A 21,110-nucleotide genomic window follows, 5' to 3' on the forward strand; every position below is an offset into this window, starting at 1 on the left:
ACAGGAGTGAAAAACAGAGAGTGAGAGTATAGCACCTTTCACAAGCTCAGGACCCCCTTAGCAAAGCCCTTTGTGCAGTGGATACTCTACGGCAACATAGGGAATGCTAAAGCACAGCAAACCATGGTGTGAACCTTTGTTGCTAAGGGCTGCATAATGGCCAGACCTCCTCCAATCTTCTTCAAAGCCTGCCGCCTAACTTCCCATGTTTAAATGGAGCGAGGACTGGAGTGGGGAGGGTGGAGAGGGGAAGGTGGAGTAATGAGGGTGGGGGTGAGGTGGAGTGGGGAGGGTGGGGGTGAGGTGGAGTGGGGAGGGTGGAGATGGTGGTGGAGTGGGGAGGGTGGAGATGGTGGTGGAGGGGGTGGAGAGGGGGAGGAGGAGAGGGGAGGGTGGAGGGGGTGGAGAGAACAAGGTGGAGAGGGGGAGGTGGAGGGGGAGGTGGAGGGGGAGGGTGGAGAGAGGGGGGTGGAGAGGAGAGGGTGGAGGGGTTGGTGAGGGGGAGGTGGAGAGGGAGGTGGAGATGGGGGGTGGAGAGGAGAGGGTGGAGGGGGTGGTGAGAGGGTGGTGGAGAGGAGAGGGTGGAGGGGGTGGTGAGGGGGAGGTGAAGGGGGAGGTGGAGATGGGGGGTGGAGAGGGGGAGGTGGAGAGGGGGGAGGTGTAAGTGCAGGGTAGAGGGGGAAGGATGCGGAGGGGAAGCTGGTGAGGGGGCGATGGATGTGGAGGTGGAAGGGGGTGGTGAGGGGGAGATAGAGAGGGGGAGACGGGCAGGTGGAGGGGTGAGGGTAGCGAGGGGGAGGTGGAGGAAGCAGGGTGGCAAGGGGAGATAGAGAGGGGAGGTGGAAGGGAAGGTGGAGAGGAGAAGGTGGTGAGAGGGAGGTGGAGTGGGAAGGGGTGAGGCCAATTAGGATCTGGATCTTAACATCACAAATCAAAAGCATCTCCTTCCGACATGGTAATTGAGGTGTATAGCAAGGAACATAGGCCCTTTGGCCCTTCGAGTCCTCATTGGTCAATAAACAATGCCCTAACTATTCTAATCCCATTTTCCCAGCACTTTGCCCCATAGCCTTGTCTGCCTTGGGATCACAATAGCACATCTGAGTACTTCTTAAACATTACGGGGGTCTCTGTCTCTCCCACCCTTTCAGGTGCTGAGTTCCAGATTTCCCTTTGGGTGAAAAATATTTTCCTCAAAACCCCTCTAAACGTCTTGTCCCTTTTCCTTAAATCTATGCCCCCAGTCTGTGATTCCCTCCACCAAGGGGAAGTGTTTCTTCCTGTCTATACATACCCCTCATTATTTCACCTCAACCTCCTCAGAACTGCACTCACAAGTGTCAGCTTTGGCATTCCCGAATTTGAAATGCCGACTCTCCTGCTCCTCTGATGCTGCCAGACCTGCTGTGCTTTATCGACTCTGACTTTCCAGCATCTGCGGTCCTTATTATCTCCACGATCCTCGGGTTGTTAGGGTGGGACTTGCATCCACAATGTCCTGTTGTAGAGGCCAGAGCCTTGCTCACTGAAACACAGCTGAACACCACAAGAAAGAGGCTTTATCTTCATTTAATTCCAGAACAGACTAAATCCTCAATCTCCTTTGATCGAACCACACAAGCTCGCACCTTAAATGGGAATGAGCAAAAGATTTCCCTCCGGGGCTCATTCTGGGGATTTTTTTGTGTGGGGAGGGAGGGGACTTAGCCAGCATTTTGCACTGGGTTGTGAATATTAAATACTGAAGAGCTCTTTCTCAATGAACTCTTTGTCAGTCTTGTTTTCTTTTCTTCGATATAGAAACAAGCCAGCTGGATACGTGTGTGTGTGTGTGTGTGTGTGTGTGTTCAGGCTGAGGGAGGTGGCAGATGTAGAGGAAACACATTAGTCCAGTGCAGTCTTCAGATAAAACTTTTGAAACCAGAACTGGCAGGCGGGAGGAAGAATTGTGAGATCTTTTTGTTCTGATGTTTAAATGTTGCAGCATTCAACAAGGAAGGAGCAGAAGGGGAACGTTTGTCTGCCCACTTTAAGCTCGGCTCCAGTTGGAATATAAACAGAAGGCACTGGAGAAATTCGGCAGAGCTGGCAGCGTTCCGGGGGGAACAGAAAGAGGGTTAAGTCCAGTATGACTTCTTCGGAGCAGTACCATGTGTCCTGCCAAGTTAATAGACTGAAGTTCTAAATCAGAGGCTTGGTTAGAAGAAATCGTGTGTGTGTGTGTGTGTGTGTGTGTGTGTGTACATCAATAAACAAAAGGCTTGCATTTCCATAGCACCTTTCAAGCCCACAGGATATCCCAAGGCACTTTACAAGCAGCCGTGTTTACGGTCATGGTTGGAATGTGGGAAATGCAAAATCCAAGTTGCCAGCAAGACCTTTCAGTGTACCTGTGTTAATCTAACAGCAATAAATCAGATCACAGCAGTATGCTTATGACCAGATCATCACCATAGAGTCCCTCCAGTGTGAAAGCAGGCCATTCAGACCATCCAAAGAGCAACCAGCCCAGACTCACTCCCCCACCCTGCATTTACAAAGCTAACCACCCAGGCTGCACACTTTAGTATGGCCAGTCCTCCTAACCTGTGCATTTTTGAATTGTGGGAGGAAACCCATGCAGACACAGGGGAGAATGTGCAAACTCCAGACATATAGTCACCTGAGGCTAGAATCGAAGCCGGGTCCCTGGTACTGTGAGGCAGCAGCACCAACCACTGAGACACTGTGCTGTCTTCTTGGTGACTGAGATGTGCACACCAGTGACAATTCCCCTGATCTCCTATTGCCATGAGACCTCTTCCACCCACCTGAGAGAACAGTGGAGGCCTCTATTTGACATCTTACCTGAAAGAGAGCACCTCCAACGGCTGCGCTGCAGGATTGCGGAGTGGGATCAGAACCAACATGCCACCTAAACTGAGCAGCCTCGACCCCACAGATTCACTCCAAGGTTCTGCACATGGCATTGATTTCAAAAACATTGGCACAGATTTCAAAGGCCCTGAGAGCCAGCAAGATTATGAGAGAGAACATTGACCAGAACCCATTACCCTCCCACCCAGTAGGGCACAGCTGAACACAAATGCCACAGCTTCTCTGTACAAACCTCTGAGCACATGTCACTCAACTCACAACGATTCCTTCCTGCCATTTCCATTGTAATATCTACCTCGAGCTGCCTCTGATCTCCAGTTTATAATTTGAAACCTCAATGGTTCGGACACTCCACTTTGATCCTTCCACTTTCCATAAACCTGGAGCTCCTCTAAAACATTGCCACTCTGTATTTGGAATATTACGTTCAGTTCTGGTCTCCCTCCTACAGGAAGGAGAAAATGAGGTCTGCAGATGCTGGAGTATCAGAGCTGAAAATGTGTTGCTGGAAAAACGCAGCAGGTCAGGCAGCATCCAAGGAACAGGAAATTCGACGTTTCGGGCATAAGCCCTTCATCAGGAATGAAGGGCTTATGCCCGAAACGTCGAATTTCCTGATCCTTGGATGCTGCCTGACCTGCTGCACTTTTCCAGCAACACATCTTCAGCTCCCTCCTACAGGAAGGATGTTGTGAAAGGGTTCAGGAAAGATTTACAAGGATGTTGCCAGGTTTGGAGGATTTAAGCTGTAGGGAGAGGCTGAACAGGCTGGGACTGTTTTCCCTGGAGTGTCGGAGGATGAGGGATGATCTTATAGAGGTTTATAAAATCATGAGTGGCATGGATAGGGTAAATAGACAAGATCTTTTCCCTGGGGTCGGGGAGTCCAAAACGAGAGAGAATAGGTTTAAAGTGAGAGGGGAAAGATTTAAAAGGGACTGAAGGGACAACGTTTTGACGCAGAGGGTGGTGCGTGTATGGAATGAGCTGCCAGAGGAAGTGGTGGAGGCTGGTATAATTACAACATTTAAAAGGCATCGGGATGGGTATATGAATAGGAAGGGTTTGGAGGAATATGGGCCTAATGCTGGCAAATGGAACTAGATTAATTTGGTTCGCATGGACGAGTTGGACCAAAGAGTCGATTTCCATGCTGTACATTTCTATGACCCTGTGATATCAATCCCTAATCATTCATCACCCCGTGTGCTCACTGACCTCTATTGGCTCTTAATCATCATAAGACACTTTCAAAATGCCCGTCCTTGTTTTCGAAACCCTCCAAGGTCCTATCAGCTTTATCTGTAATCTCCAGCCACAAGGTCTCTGCACTCCTCCCGCACAGACCTAGCACAATGCTGATTTTTATCACTCCACTATTGGTGCCTTCAGTTACCGGGACCCTTAGCACCTGGAACTGCCTCTCTAAACCAACCCCCCCCAACCCCTCCCCTTCCTCCTCTCAGCTTCTCACTTCTTACAAATGCTCCTTTAGCACCTACCTCTTTGCGAAAGGCATTTATTCATGTCCCAACATCTCCTTCTGTGGTTCAGTGTCAAATGCTGCTGTATTTTGCTCCTGTGAAGTGCCTTGGAATGTTTCACTGCATTGAAGGCACTACAGAAATGTAAGTTGTTGTTGCTGGAATTAATCATTTCGGGAAAGTGGAAGTTTCAAGGCCTACATTCCACTTTGTGGTTATTTAATCGTTACAGTCTACACTGCTGACTGCACCACAACTCCTCCACGGCCGTTACAATGTGAGATTCTCATCCCAGTAGGGGAACTGTAGGAGGGGATGGTTCACAGTGAATCAGTGGTACCGTTCCATTTCTCACCCCCCCCGAACCAGAAGACTTCAGAAACAAAACAGAGGTTGCTGGAAAAGCTCAGCCAGTCTGGCAGCATTTATGGAGAGAAATCAGAGTTAATGTTTCGGGTCAGGCGGCCGTTCCTCAGAACTGGAAGACTTCATTTCTTCAGTTCAGGTCTGAGCATAGGTTGAGGATGTTGGGACTGCTGTCCTTGAAGGGAAGGTGGCTGAGAGGAGATTTGGTTGAGATCTCAGAAAAATGAGCAGGTTGGAAAGAATGGACAGAGAGAAAAGGAACGAGAATGAGAGGACACAGATTTAAAGTGATGTACAGAGAAGCAAGGGTGATGTGAAAAAAGCTTTCTCACACAGTCAGCTGCATGTGGCAATAGAGAGGGACTAGAGGGATACAGACTAAATAAGGGCAGAAGGTTTGTTTTTTAGTTTAGTAACGGAATGATGACCGGTACAGGATTGGACGGGCCTGTTCCTGTGCTGTACCTTCTGTTCTTTTGTTGAGTTAGGGTCTGGAATGCACTGCCTGAGGATGTGGTGGAGGCAGGTTCAAGAGGGGCATTGAAGAGAGGCGTTATTTGGACAGCAGTAGTCTGAGAAGGTTGGGGGGAAGAAGCAGGAGATGTTCACCGGGTAATGAAGCTCGTTTGAAAAGCCAGTGCAGGCACGATGGGCCGAATAGCCTCCTTCTGCACTGGAATAATTCAGTGTTTCTGTGCCTGAGGTCAACACTTGATCGCACCTTCTAAGCCAATGTTCCTAATGTGACTCCAACTAGCACAGTACTGCGTTACAGTTAAGGAGTTAAACAGGGACCCCCATCTGCAGCAGTTAGACAAGGTTCTGTAGCCACTAATTTGAAAACGAGCAGTGGAGTTCTCTCTCCAGTCTCCTGGGCCATGATTTATCCCTCAGTCAACATTGCTAAAACCCAGAGCACCTGGTCCTTTTCGCATTGCTGCTTGTGGGAGTTCGCTGTGCATTCTTTATAACAGGTGACTACATTTTCAAAGTATGAAATCGTCTGGTCCTGTGAATTGTGAAGAAGAAATGTAAGTGGTTTCTTGGTCAGAATGTTTGTTTGCTTTTAGTCATCTCGTTTATATCCCTTTTTGGTATTTTAAACAGTGACATCAGGGACAAAAGCTACAGTATCCAGTGGGCTCAATGTGCAGCCTTATCCCCATTGATGTTCCTTATTGCATCTGCCAGCTGCTTTTGTGGTTTTTATTAAATACCCTGTTTGAATAATGAATACCCAAAGCATGTGCCTTTCATCTGAACTCCATAACCTTCCCACTTACAGAGTCATACTTGTCTAAGAGGAACAGTGGGGGAGGGGCTGTTGGAGGCTGTGGTGATGGTTGTGGACGGAGGTTTAAAGTATTAGATCTGTACCTTCCTCCCAAACGCATGAGTTCCAATGTCCACATGTGTGCTGAGATTCAGCCTGAGCAGCCTCTCCCTTTTCAGATGAAACATTGAGTATAGTTTTGTTACTTGAGGAAGTGTGTACATTGGAGAAGAATCACCAAATTAATTCCAGAGATGAAAGACTTGCCTTATGAGGAGAACTCAGGCTCGCTAAAATGTAGACATCTGAGAGGAGGTCTGATTGAGGTATATAAGATGTGAAAGGGGATTTTGACAAAGCAGATGTAGAGAGGATGGTTCCCTGTATTGATCCAGTTTCGAACGATATATCATGGTTTTCAGATAAGGCAGGGGCAGATTGAAAACAGAGATGAGGTGGAATTACTTCTCTCAAAGGGTCGTGAATTCACTGCCCCCAATATGTGGTGGATTCTGGGACATTTAATCCATTTAATGAGGAGCTAGGTAGCCCCAGATGAGGATGGCGAGTGTCTCAGAGGGGAATGTGCAGGGGGGCTGTGTTCCCATGTATTTGCTGCCATTGCTCTTTTGGGCATTTGGAAGGTACGATCTCAGCATTTTTGCCCCATTTCCGTCGTCCATCATGCAGGTGGTACATACTGCTACTACTGAACGTTGTTGGTGGATGGATCCGATGTAGCCTGAACAAAAGTTCAATGTCTTTACTGGACAGAATTTTTATCAGATCAGGTGCACCCTCAGCATGCACTTAACCTAAAGACATCATCCTTTCGACCACCTTCTTCTTCCTCCACAGCATTACCCTGCCTCAGTTGATCTGTTACTGAAACCCTCGTTTAACCCTTTTGTAAAGTCTAGATTCCAGTGCACTCCTGGCTGGTTTCCAACATTCTACCTTCCGCTAAGTTGAAGTTATTCAAACCTCTGCTGCCTAGTTCCAACCAGGCAGTGACAACTATTCCCTGTCTTCGCTGACCAAGGATGACTCCAGGTCAAGCAACATCTTGATTTTAATGATGCCCTCCTTATTTCCAAATCCTTCCATGATCGCCAAGTCCCATCTCTGTAGCCTCCTCCTTCTCCACAGTCTCTATAATATGTCCAGTCACTTTAATTCTGTCCCCCTGAGCTTTCCTGATCTGTAATTTCCCCACTGCTGGTTGACACCAGGGGAGGTAGGGTGGACTTTGTACACGATGCAGAGCAACTGATCACTGAGCTTCCATCAATGATACATTTCAAACCCATGACCTGAATGACCTGAAAAGACAGAGGGAGCAGGGGCATGGAAACACCACCCACCCATAATCTCTGCTCCAAATGGCTCCAAACGACAAGAAATAGATCACTTCCTTCACCTTCAATGTGTTGGAATGCTCTTGTAGAAATGGGGGTGACTATGGGAACGGCAGCATTGCAAGGCTGCTTAAAGAATTATAGCATGGAATAAGGCCATTTGGCCCATCATGGCTGTGCTTGCACTGGTTTTATTACCTCGTGCCTTTTGCTATATCCTTGCACAGCATCTGTACCCAAATAATCATCCTGTTGAATGCCTCCACCACATTTCCAGGCAGTGCATTGTATACCTCACCTACTCACTAGGGGAAAGTGACTTTTCTCACATGACATTTGCTTCATTTCACATCACTTTCAATCTACGCCCTCTCATTCTTTCTTGTTTTTACAAACAGGAACAGTGTCTCCCTATTTACTCTGTCCAGCATGTGAGGGGAAAGGGTGAGTGGTTAATACTGGCCTTGCTAGCAATCTCATGAAAGAATACACATGAGCTGTCTTTGCCATGATTTGCTGAGGCTATGACCTTGCAATTCCCTCCCTCACCGTGGACTTGTATCTTTAAGGAGCGGCTTAGAAACTGATACCTCCTCATGTAGTTCAGTATCAAATTCTGTTTGCTAATATTGTAATGAAATGTCTGGGCACCTTTCTCTAAGTTGAAATTGCAGTCTCAGTGTAAGCTGTTGCTGTCGATGTCTTCTGTTGGTGGTTTCAGGATCCACTATTATCGGGTCATGGGCTGCTCACAATCTCCCCCTTCCAAGCTAGTTTCTCCTCCATTTCCCGTGCTGCGTAGTAGGGGAAGACTGTTACCGAGCTGTTTCATGTGACGGTATGTGGCACCGACTGATTCATCTCTCGCTTGACCCTTGGGAGTGAGTGTCAGAAAGCTGTACGGCTTGCTGTTCGACCTGTCCTTCCACAGTCTCTATGCACACGCCACACAAGTTACAGTGCACATGCTCAGACCTCAGCACTCACACATGAAGCAGCTGAATGCTCTCTCATGCGTGCAGTGTTGCCCTCCTGTTTCTGCAGGGAATGTGTGGATTGTAATTAAAATAAGGGAACCACATTTGCTTCTCCTAATCAACTTGTTCAGAGATATTGGCAGATGGAACTTGGTCCCAAGCCTCCTGTCTCAGAGGTAGGGATAGTGCCACTGTACAGAAAGCCCATCCATGTTCAGAAAAGATTTACAAGGATGTTGCCAGGGTTAGAGGGTTTGAGCTATATATAGGGAGAGGCTGAACAGGCTGGGGCTGTTTTCCCTGGAGCGTCAAAGGCTGAGGGGTGACCTTATAGAGGTTTATAAGATCATGAGGGGCTTGGATAGGATAAATAGTCAAGGTCTTTACCCCAGGGTAGTGGAGTCCAAAACTGGAGGGCATAGGTTTAAGGTGAGAGGAGAAGGATTTAAAAGTAACTTTTTCATGCAGAGGATGGTGCACATATGGGTCAAAATTAGAGTCGTGTTGGAAAGCACAGCAGGTCAGGCAGCATCCAAGGAGCAGGGAAATCGACATTCTGGGCAGGAGCCCTTCATCAGGATATGTTGATTTTCCTGCTCCTTGGATGCTACCTGACTTGCTGTGCTTTTCCAGCACCACTCTAATCTTGACTCCAATGTCCAGTATCTGCAGTCCCCACTTTCACCTAGTGTGTGTGTGGAATGAGCTGCCAGAGGAAGTGGTGGAGGCTGGTACAATTACAATATTTAAAAGGCATCTGAATGGGTAGATGAATAGGAAGGGTTTAGAGAGATATTGGCCAAATGTCACAAATGGGACTAGATTAATTGAGGATATCTGGTCGGCATGGACGAGTTGGACCGAAGGGTCTGTTTCTGTGCTGTGCAGCTGCAGGCCTGTATGGCTATATATGGTTCTTCTTGTCTCTAATTGCAATGTCACCGTTGCTGGTCCTCAATAGAATCTCAGGGTGAAGACCATTAGACCAGTTACTAACCCTGTCCTGAAAAGAGTAGAGATATACCATGGCTGAAAATGTGTTGCAGGAAAAGCGCAGCAGGTCAGGCAGCATCCAAGGAGCAGGAGAATCGACATTTCGGGCATGAGCCCTTCTTCAGCCCTTCCTGAAGAAGGGCTCATGCCCAAAACGTCGATTCTCCTGCTCCTTGGATGCTGCCTGACCTGCTGCGCTTTTCCAGCAACACATTTTTCAGCTCTGATCTCCAGCATCTGCAGACCTCACTTTCTCCTAAGAGATATACCATGCCCAATCCAGGCCAGAGACATATTTTTCTCATGTGTTTTCCTCTTCGGTCACCACAACAGCCCCTCCCAAAGTGGAAACCACACCAAAGGTCATGGGCTGGAGTCTGTCTCCGGGATCTTGAACACAGGCTGACTCTCCATTGTGGTGCTGAGGGAGCGCTGCACTGTTGGAAGTGCAGTCTTTAGGATGAGGCATTTAAGTTCAGGTCTCAGGGTGCAAGTGAAAGATACCACAGCGGCACCTTGGTCGATATTGTCCCATCATGGTCACCACCGTACCACGAAAGAAAGTGGGCACATTTGCTGTTGTGGGATCTGGCTGTGCACCAATTGTTTCCTGTACCGCCGGCTATCCATTACTTTGGGATGATATTCTGATGTGGTGAAAGATGCCCAAAATTTAAATTTTGTTTCTGGAAACCGAGAGGGTTTATTCTATTGAGTTTGTTTGTTTTTTTTATCAGAGCAATCTGAGTAGTGTAAGCTGGGCAGGAAGATAATTGTGCAGAAAAGGTGTTTTGAGAAGCTGCAGCTCTGTGTGTGTGTGAGAGAGTGAGAGTTTATAAAGTCAGCAGGAGGCGCTCGAGGCCTGTTTCTCCTTGCCCTCTCTGTTAGCTCTCTCATTATCCGTGCAGCACAATTGTGTGTGAAAGACACAGACAGGGATGCTCTCAATCAGATACACCAGAGTAACTTGCAGGCAGGTCCATGAGGAACACGGGAAGATTTCAGTGCACCGACTCCTGCTGCCAGCCTGCAAGGGGGTTGGGGGAACCACACCTGCCCGATGTCTCCTGTTTTGCAAGCCGCCCCACACCTACCGCTCCCTGCGAAGATTCATCTCGTCCAAAGTTGAGTCCGAATGCAGTTCCTTGCTCCGACCCACCCCATCCCACCGTCTGGATCAGAGAAAGACCCATCAAATTAGATTTAAAGAAAGAAGCTGAAAGTATATACAAAGCACGAGGCACAGCCACCAACTCCTATTGACCTGTGCTCAACAAATGGACTCTATAAACAGTATTTAACCTTTTCCATTCTCGCTGATAGACACAGTAAGACGAGAAAGAAAATATTAGCAGCAAACGATTTGTCTGACCCACTTAGGAACTCTATGTTGGGCGAAGGGCAGACAGAAATACGGTTTTTGATTTATCTAAATCCACCCTGACATGTTTGGAGTTTAAATGATGACTGATGGGTTTTGGAAACATTATTTAGAAGTATTTAAACTGCTTGTATATACAGCGTGTGAGCACAGCCCAGAATCCCCTTCAGTCTATCCCATTACAAACTGCCCTCTCACTCTTTGGGGTGAGGGAGAGGGGACAGAATTTGCCAAAAGGTAGAGAGAGAGAAAAAAAACATCATTTCCTTTTTCTCCGGCGGATCTGAAACTGACTTTTAAAGGCTGTTTGTCTTGCTGGAATGTATCTCGCTTCTCTGGCGGTTCTCCTTCCTCTCTCTTTTGAGTTAAATGGTTGATTCCAATCCTGCCCTTTCTTTCACACACTTTCTCCACCCCCATTTTTATATCCCCAAATTAAAGTTGTCGTTCTCCCCATGCGAATGTCAGTGCTGAACCGTGCCTCGATGTTCAGTCAGAGCATATCAGTGTGTGTGCATGCACTGTGGAGGCAGATAGAGAGAGAGACACACACACAACACATTCAGCAGAATAACAGGGAGTCTCCTGTGTAAAACAAAGTCAGCACCTACATTCTGACACAGAGGAGGGAAGCCAGCGGATTATCTTGAAGCTTTTTACCATATGGACGAGACAGATTGAAAATAAACCTCACTGACTTGATCCCGGTTCAACTCTGATGAAGCACTAAATATCGGGGGCGTTGGATGATAGTGAGCATTTAACGCCCAATTGTGTGTGTGTGTGTGTGGCTTATTTCGTTTGAAAACTGTGCTCCTTGACATGAAAAAGCCAAGACGTGTGGAAATCTAACTGCTAACTCTGGTGTTTTGGCGGTGCCCAGAGCTCAGGAGAAAGTTGTCCGCTTTACCGATGAGTGTCTGGTACCGAGGAGAGCTGTGGGGCTAATCGATTTCTCCTGGCTCTGAACCAACACTGGAGATCAAACTGCCTGCTTTTAGTCGCTAGGGGAAACTACTCCAATTCCTACTGCCGCTGCCACCACCGCCAGTGCTGCTGCTGCCTGTGTTATTTCATCCTCAAACCGTTCAACAAATTACACATCGGATTTACTCCTCTGGATCTCTCTCTCTCTCTCTCTTTGGAAAGTAGCCTTGCACTCCAGTTTACAGACTTCCCTCCACTCTGTCACCGGCAGTGATGCTAAGATGGTTTTACTAACATACCTCGCTGCCTGTGGATTATTCTGCCAAGTTTATGGTAAGTCTCTGTGCGTGTGTGTGTCTCTCTCTCTCTCTCTCTGACTTGCACCGATTCTAACTCCCCTTGTAGCTTATGATTTCTGCAGCTTCCAGTAAAGGTTTTACAATCCTTTACTGAGTCTGGAACACAAGTTTGGGCTGGTCGCTCTGTATTTCTTTTTGAAAGAAAACAACAGAAATTGCTGGAGACAGTGTTTTGTTTTCTGCGTGTTTGGCTGAGATTTTACAGAAACACATCGGTGTTTGTCGTGTGTGTGTGTGTCTGTGTATGTGTGAATTCACCTGACCATCTCTGCAAAACTTTGAAAGGCTCCGTTAGAGACAGGAATTCAAGATTCTCTCAAACAAGGAGTAGATTTTTTTAAAATTAAAAACGTAGAGGTTGAGTGTAAAGGGATTGTAATGTTATTCTTGAAGGTTGGGATGCAGTTAGGGGTGAGTTCCGGAGTACAAGTGGGGATTTACCAGACTCCACCCTGTCTCCGAGGGAGAAATATTTAATATCGTGCATTTGTTCTTCAGTCAATCCTCAATCAATCCAGTTTCCGTCGGTATCTGATGATCTTTAGACAGATAAAGATGAGGCCAGTTAGCCCAGGACCTTTTGGGAACTGCGATGCTTTTCTGCTTATTGTATGTACAAGGTGTTCCGACTGCAATCTGTTCTTTATCTGACAGGGAGAGTCACTGGGCTGGTCTGGTGGGCTCCTTGGGGTGGGATTCGGGTACCTCAATGACTGGCGACAGGCAGAGGGGGGGTGGCGGTGATGTGGGGCCCTGCTGGGAGGTGGGTCTGAATCAGGTCCCTCCTGCCTGGAGCTGAACTCTCTGTATGGACAGGCCCAATGGTCAGCTCCACCAGGCATGGGGCACTACCTCGAGGACAGCTATTTCATCCCCAATTCTTGACCATTCCTCCCTGATTTTCTCATCAGCATCTCCTTCCTGACAGTCTTTGGTTTTCTCCCTCCTTTCATCCACCTCTCCTTCAGTCTTCCCCCTCCCTATCTCCATCCATCACTGTCCAAATATGGACACTCCCTCCAACAGTCCCCCCAACACTCAACTCTCTCACCTCCATCTCCCTGCCTACACTCCCTAATCTCCCTCTCTTCAGCTGTCCATCCCAATATTCCATTTCCCTTTTTTTCCCTCCTTTCTTGTCAGCCCTTCATTGGTCACCCCTCTTCATCTCTCACTCCATCCACCCTTCATCCCTCAGCCTCCATCCCTCACTCCCACCCCTCTCTTCACCTCTCAGCCTCCTTTATCCCTCACTCCTACCCACCCTTCATCCCTCACCCTTCTTCATCCCCCAGCCCCATCTACCCTTCACCCCCCCCATTCCCATTCTTGCTCTTACCTTCACCCTCAGGCTTGTTGTAGATATGAATGAATTTGCAGTGTGTGACCCAAAGTTTTCTCCCAAACCTTCCCATTTGACTAGATTATCACGGTGGTTATTGGACGAAAGAAACATTGTATTGACACCCTGATACTTCAAAATGGTCCCCTGTTGTTCAAATTTGGTATCTTGTTAGGGTCATCTTGAAACAGTTTGAATAGAGCTTCCTTATTCAAATCTTCAGTTTTAGTTAAAATGCGTCTTCTCCTCACTGAACCCCCGCCAATCAGCACACTTTCACTTACATTGCTTCATATAAACAATTAGATAGTTCAACCTTTTAAAAAAAAGAGCATTTGAAATGAGCAACTGAGTGTGTTTTTAGTCTGCACACATCTGCGAAATCGTAAGAGGGCAGAGTTTCCCAGTTCATCTCATTAACATATCTGAGTCATGTCAGACCTGTTCCGAGTCTGAAGTACTCTGAGGAAGAAGTGGGAGTGAGGCAGGGGAATGCAGGAAGAGAGAGGGAGAGGGAGGATGGATGGGAATAAGGGAGGGGAGGGGGAGAGGTATTGGAGGGCCAACAGGAAAGATCAGGGGTTCAAAACCAAATTGCAGCAGTTGTGATTAATCTTCTGAATGAAAATGGGGAAAGGGTGAGGGAGTCAGATATCAGCTTAATCTTTGTTGTACTCCTCATTGTGAACTCAAATAACACCAAATTGCCCATCACCGGGAGGTTTGAATAACAGATCACAGCAAAATAATATTCCATTTAATAGTTTGACAGGTCTGATTCTATCCCTGTGTTACTCTCTTGTTAACAAAAGAAATTCCTATATATGATAAGCTAACTCAGGCCTTAACCTGTTTCTCAATAGTTTTTGGTACAAGGAAGAAAATAATTCCTTTGTTGTCTGGTTGAAGGGTGAATCTAGGCTGGATTCTGACGAGGTTGAGGAGTCTCACTGTATTGATACACTTGATGGCTAAGGCTGGTTTAGCCAGTCTGACACTGAAAACTATAACTGCGATCGTATGTGAGATTGATCCAGCGTGATGAAAATAAATCTGAAATCAGTGCAGTGTTTATTTTCAACATTGTCCAACTTGTTTATTTGCATCCTTTATTCTTTCATGGGATGTGGGTGTCTCCAGCAAGTGAAGCATTTGTTGTCTGACCCTAATTGCCCCTGAACCGAGCGGCTTGCTAGGCCTTCTCAGATGACAATGGTCTGGGTTACATGTCACCCCAAACCAGGCAGGTTTCCTTCCTTTCAGGATATTAGCCAATCAGATGGATTTTTATGATAGTCATGATCACAGTTTCTGAGACTCGCTTTAGATCTCAGATTTGTTGATTGTGTTGAAAATCCACCCGTGCCATTGGGCGGATGTTTGCAGAATATTACTCTGGACCTTGAGATTACCAGCTCAGGGACATTACCACGTCACCCCTGCCTTCCTATTTCTAGCATACCTTTGCTTCTCTTCTCCTATCCTTCCCCTCCATCCCATTTCCTCTCCCTCCCGTTCACCGCTTCCTATCTCTCCTTCCCTTCCCTTCCTCCATCCTCCTGCCTCCATCCATTTCTGCCCTCTTGAAATATGCTCTGCCCATGGTAACTCTGTATGTCAATGGGAGATATATAGTCAAGGTTGCTTGTGTGTGTAAGCAGTGTGGGACTCTTTCCTAGCTGTTCATGGTACACCAGCCATTCCCCTCATCAATCCAACAGTTCTCATCATCAAAGGGGTTTCAACACATTGAAATGGTGAACTTTGAACTGTCCCTTCAGTGCCTGCTGGGCATTTTCTTTTCAAAATGGGGAAACAAAAATCCTTTGAACTTCTAGAATTGGAAATAGAACCCATGAGATTAATGAAGAAGCCGTGGTTACATAGATCATGGAAGCTAAGTCTGGATTGATCACCTCTCTTTAGTTTCCCTGGTACCACACCAAATGGGGCTTCATTAATAAAAGGAAGTCCGGGGGGAGGTGTTCAAGTTAGCAACCACAGGAAGGGATCAGTTGGATTCTGATAATCTGTTGAGTTGCCACTTCCATTTTGTCAGCCTTCATTCCCAGAATGTGGGCCCGACTGGTAAAGCCGGCAGTTGTTGCCCATGTGATTGCCTTTGATATGGTGGCAGTGAGTCACCTTCTTGATCAGCTGAAGGTTTGAATACAGCTCAGGTTGGTTAAGAGAATAGTTAAGAGTCAACTACATTATTGCAGGTCTGGAGTAACATGTAGACCAGACCATCACAGGAACATCAGTAGTATGCCACTTAGCCCTTCAGGCCTGCTCCACTGTTCAATAAGATCTTGGCTGATCATTCAATGTAGAGCCCTGCTCCTTCTTTCTCCTCATACCCTTTGATTCCTAGTGAGGTTACCAGGGAAAGGTGGGGAACTTGTGTTCCCTAAAAGCATGTCAGTGAAACAAATGCATTTTTAGATCAAGTCCAACAGACTTCATGCTCACTTCCACGAATAGCTAGCTTTTTATTTTTGAGATTTATCAACCGAATTCCAGTTCCCAAGCTACCGAGGTGACATTTGCACTCACTCAGTGTGGACGACTAGTCCAGTGACATAAGCAGCAAACCACTGTACTCACAAGCAAACACAGCCTTTGTACAGTAAAGATAGGATGAAAAGGAAGAGTGTGTAAGGCAATGGACGAAATGAGAACTTGGGGCGGGGTATGGGGGTGTGATGGAAGAAGAAGGACCAGAGGTGGAGTGATCATTGTGTAATAGGGAGGTAGGAAAGATGGTGATGGAGAGGACTGTGTTGTGAGGACAGTTAGAGGCGAATACCAGTCCAATAATCCAGCGCTGTCCAGGTGTGTAATGTGTGATTATTGAATCACAGGTAAAACAAAGACAAGCAAAGATTTGTGTTCTTGATCAGTCAGAGGTTTCAGTTGATTTATAATAGACTGGGTGATTTGGTTTAGATTCAATATCTTCTGGCCCTGTGATAAATGTATGCAACAGTGTCATGCTAGTTCAGGAAAGCAGTAGCACAGCAGTAGGTTTGGTAATTCAGAACCCCAGGCAGAATTCTTTGCAATTACGGGTTTGAATCCTACTGTTGCAGCTGGAGGAATGTGAATTATTTTATTAGATCTTCATAATGGTGACCACTCCAATAATCAATGATCGTCACAAAAAAAAGTCTGGTTCAATAATGTCCTTCAGGGAGCAAAATGTGCTGCTGTTACCTGGTTTGACTTACTTGCGACTCCAGACCCATGGCAATGCCATTCTTAACTACTCTCTGAAAAGATCTAACAAGCCACTCAGTCCGAAGCTCATTACAGATGAGCAACAAGTGTGATGCATGAAAGAATTTCTGAACATTAATGACTCCTGCTGGTCATTACCCCTTTCAGGTGAGCTGGACTGTGCTAAGATTTCAGCAGGATGTGAATTCAGGGGAAGAGGAAACCATAATTAGACCAGGGGCATGTGGAACTCAGCAAAATCTTACAGAGGATTGCATTGATCTTTTAATCAGGAGCTCCCAAAGCTGGACACAGAATTCAGGTCATGAACCCCTTTGAAACACTGCGCAGAGAGTGCTGCTGGAAGTTATATCTTATGTCTGATCATATGGCCACTATTTAAAGAAAAACAGGGAAAGTTCTGTACAGTATTTAACCCTCAAGCAAAACTGCTAAAATAAAAGATCTGGTTGTTTTAAATAAAATAAACAATCAGATCTTTTATTTTAGTGCTGAATTTGGGGTCGTGCTGTGCTCTTAAATGACCTGCCCTGTCCCCCGGCTTTACAGCAGTGATTGAAAGAACCTGATTGAACGTGAAGCATTTTGGGACATCCTGTGGAGGTGAAAGGTGCTACTTAAGTTCAGGTCTCCCTCAGGATAAAACAGACCTGGGGTTGGAGAGGGAGCTAGACTGAATGGTGTGCGGAGACTGGACATTGGTGAAAGGACTCACCTGGCAGACAATGTTCTGTCATTTATTATTCTTCTTGATTTATGTCAATCAGACCTCGGTCATGTGCAGAGGAAGCCGTAGCATTACTTTCTATAGATTTAATTATTCATTAATAAATAAGAGAGATAGAGAGTGAATGCAATTAACCAACTCAATGGAAGTGACAGCACAAATTGGAGCAGATTCTGAGCTACAGACTGTAATTAATGTACTGAATTGTTTGTAGATGTACGTAACAAATGCAATTAACGAGCGAGCCAAAAAACCCGACACTAAAAGAAAAACGACATAATTTATTCTGCCTTTTACGAATCACCTCTTCCTCCGGATGCCTGAACGTCACCTTTATGTAAAGTTGCACTACAGGATGTAAGGGGCAATGGAGCGTTACATTTCTGTAATGTTCTGTCTCCCCTTTCCCTGCCTCTGCTTCCCTCCCGCCCACCCCCCGCTTCCCTTACTCACCCGGTGACATGTTCCCTTCTCTCAGACAGCAGGTTGAGCAAGCCTTTGTTCCGAGCAAGAGGGAAGAACCCAATTATCGAGGAACATCTGGGCCACAGTCTGCTCCATGCAAACAGCTGTGTGCTTCACCTCCCACACCACACCACACCACTCCCCCTCCACTTAGTGGGTCATGTGCTCACCTCAGCATCACTGGGTGGTGGGTTTTAGTACGCCTCCACTTTATCACACAGTCTAGGCATCCCCCCCCCCCACCCCACAGGGAGTGATGCTTGCACTGTCAGATCTTCCAGATGAGCAGCTAAATTAAGCCCATCACCTCCCAGTAAAAGGTCCCACTGCGCCGTTTTTGAGGAAACCAGTTCTCACTCCATATTAGCCAACATTCCTGTCACTTTCACATCGCTGCTGGGCGATCGTTCCCCGTGCAAATCAGCTCTCACCTTTCCTACATCATGACGAAGGAATGTGCTCTCCAAGTATCCCATGAACTGTAAAGTGCTCCTGAGGTCCCATGAAGGTGCTATAGAAATGTGCTGGAGGAGGATACCCCAGTGAAAAGTCAGCACCTGGAAGATGGGCAGGTGGGGAAGCAGACACCCCCTTGCCTGGTAAGGTAGCATTTTTCATCCATATGTTATTTTTGGAAATATAGAGCAACCCCCATGTCCGTGGAATCATTTTCCACCGTTTCAGTTACCCGCACTTTAACTGTGGGCAGCACATATTATAGGGAACCTTCCGGAACCAGGGACCAGGAGGCTGCCGGGAAGGTACATTTCCCTTTCAAGTTAATGGGTTCTCTCCTATCCGCAGTTTCAGGTTTCCGTGGTAAGTCATGGAAAGTATCCCCATGGGTATAGGGTCACTACTCTATACAAAACAGGAGTAGGAGTAGGCCATTCAGCCCTTTGAACCCTGCTCCACCATTCGATATGACCATGGCTGATCATCCATCTCAATCCCCTATCCCCGCATCTTTGGATCCCTTTCGCCTTAAGACCCAAATCCAACTCCTTCTGGGAAACCCACGGTTCTGAGCATAGGTTTGATGGGGGTCTTCCCATGAGAAGTAACTGAAGAGACCTCTGCATCTCTGAAATTGTATGGCTTTTAACAACTGATTGCCTCAGGACTGTCTTGAATAAGGAGAGTCAAATGAGCAGTGCAGCCTGAAAGTCAAAATGCAGATCTCAACTGGGCAAGAACGACAGGTTCCCTGAAGGAACCAAGAGTAACAATGCTGAGAAAGCTCGGTCTGGCACTGTCTGGGGATAGAGAAACAAATGGAAGATTTTAGGTCAATAATCTGTCAGCTGAACTGTAGCAGAAACAGTCTCTGTTATTCTTTCTCCCCTGCTGCTGCCAGACTTGCTGAGATTTTCCAGTACTTTTGCTTCTATTTCAGACTTTAAATGTTGACAGTACTTCGTTAGTGTGTGGCAATCCTGCAACTTGATGAGGGCAGAGTGGTAGATGTTGTTTACTTGGACTTTAGTAATGCCTTTGACAAGATACCGCATGGTAATTAGTAAAGTTAGATGGTGTGGGATCCAGGGAGAACTTGCCAATTGAATGCAAAATTGGCTTGACAGTAGAAGACGGAGGGTGGTGGTGGACAGTTGCTTTTCAGACTGGAGGCCTGTGACCAGCAGTGTCCCACAGGGATCGGTGCTGGATCCACTTTTGTTTGTCATTTATAGAAATGATTTGGATGAGAATATTGGAGGCATGGCTGGTATGTTTGTGGATGGCGCCAAAATTAATGACGCATTGGACAGTGAAGAAGGTTATCTGAAAAGATCTTGATCAATTGGGCCAATGGGCTGAGGTGCGGCAGATGGAGTTTAATTTGGAGAAAAGCGAGGTATTACATTTTGGTCAAACAAACAAGAGCAGGACTTATACAGTTAATGGTAGGGCCCTGGGTAGTGTGGGAACACAAAGAGACCTAGAGACCTTCTTTGGAGATTGTGTCACAGGTAGACAGGGTAGTTAAGAAGGTGGTTCACACACTTGCATTTGAGTACAGGAGTTGAGATGTCTTGTTGAAGTTGTACAGGATGTTAGTGAGGCCACTTTTGGAATACTGTATCCAGTTCTGCTCACCCTGTTATTGGAAGGATATAATAAACTGGAGAGGGTTCAGAAAAGGTTTACCAGGATATTGCCAGGAATAGAGGGTTTGAGTTATAGGGAGTGGCTGGATAGGCTGGGACTTTTCTCGCTGGAGAGTAGGAGGTTGAGGGGTGACTACATAAAGGTTTATAAAATCATGAGGAGCATTTCTGGGGTAAATAGACAAGGTCTTTCCCTGAGGGTGGGGGAGTTCAAAACTAGAGGGCATAAGTTTAGGGTGAGAGGGGAAAGATTTAAAGATGACATGAGGTGCAACCTTGGTACACAGAGAGTGGTCCACGTGTGGAATGAACTTCCAGAAGAAGTGGTGGGTGTGGGTATAGTTACAGCATTTCAAACACATTTGGATATGTTCATGAATAAGTAAGGTTTGGAGGGATTATGGGACAAATGCAAGCAGCTGGGATAGTTTAGTTTGGGAACAGGGTCAGCATGGTTGGGTTGGACTGAAGGGTCTGTTTCTGTGCTTATGACTCAATGACTGTGTGCCTCTTTGAGTCTATGTTTCTTACCAATTTGGGATCTAACTTTGCTGCCCCATCCTGATGGTTTGGCATCTCAGTCAGCTCCTCACCCACACCCTGAGGTCAATGTGTCTAAAATATTTTCAAACGAACCTGCTCAGAGATGTGTTGTGACATGAGAATTGAACCCAGGCCTCCTGATCCAGAGGAAAGGAGACTAACCCTACACCACATAGAGTCCTCTCTGTCCCGTGGCACAATGATAATCGGAAACTGGAATACCTGACCATCCGTTTGTCCTTCCACCTCCCACACTGTTCCCCTGATCCTACTCACCGGACTGTCACTGGTTTCCTGCCTGTGGACTAGTCACCAGATACTCTAACCCTCCTCAAGATTCTTGACCATCTGCGTGGACCTCGTGTGTTCAGGTGGGTGGGGTGGGGGGGTGTCCTGGAAAGAAGTCAAACATTTGCTTTCCTGTAGCACCTTTCCTGGCCTGTGGATGTCCCAGAAGCACTTTATAGCCGTTGAAGTCCTTCAGAAGATCAGTCACAGTTATAAACCAATAGGACATGCAACAGCACACAGCAAGATCCCACAATGTGTTCTTGATCAGCCAATCTGTTTCTCAGTGATGTTGATTGAGGATGACATAATAGCCCCAGAGCCTCTAGGGATGGGGGTGGGGTGTGTTGGGGGTAGGTGGTTGATGGGTCTCCCCTTCTCTTTCTCCAATAGAAACCAAGA

At 46.7% G+C, this 21,110-nt stretch overlaps 1 protein-coding gene across 7 annotated transcripts in view; it reads left to right on the forward strand.

Annotated features, from left to right (window-relative positions):
* robo2 (roundabout, axon guidance receptor, homolog 2 (Drosophila)) overlaps positions 1–21,110 on the forward strand; it is an 895,654-nt gene that overhangs the window by 249,796 nt on the left and 624,748 nt on the right. The window contains exon 1 of one of the 7 annotated variants that reach the window (XM_060833861.1): positions 11,235–11,969. The exons of the other annotated variants lie outside the window; for them this stretch is intronic. Coding sequence (XP_060689844.1) covers positions 11,918–11,969 — 52 coding nt within the window. The 5' untranslated portion in view covers positions 11,235–11,917. Of the gene's footprint in view, positions 1–11,234; positions 11,970–21,110 lie in introns of those variants that run through there. 7 annotated transcript variants of the gene reach the window in all.

The sequence above is a fragment of the Hemiscyllium ocellatum genome, chromosome 12 (assembly GCF_020745735.1).
Source record: "Hemiscyllium ocellatum isolate sHemOce1 chromosome 12, sHemOce1.pat.X.cur, whole genome shotgun sequence".
NCBI lineage: Eukaryota > Metazoa > Chordata > Chondrichthyes > Orectolobiformes > Hemiscylliidae > Hemiscyllium > Hemiscyllium ocellatum.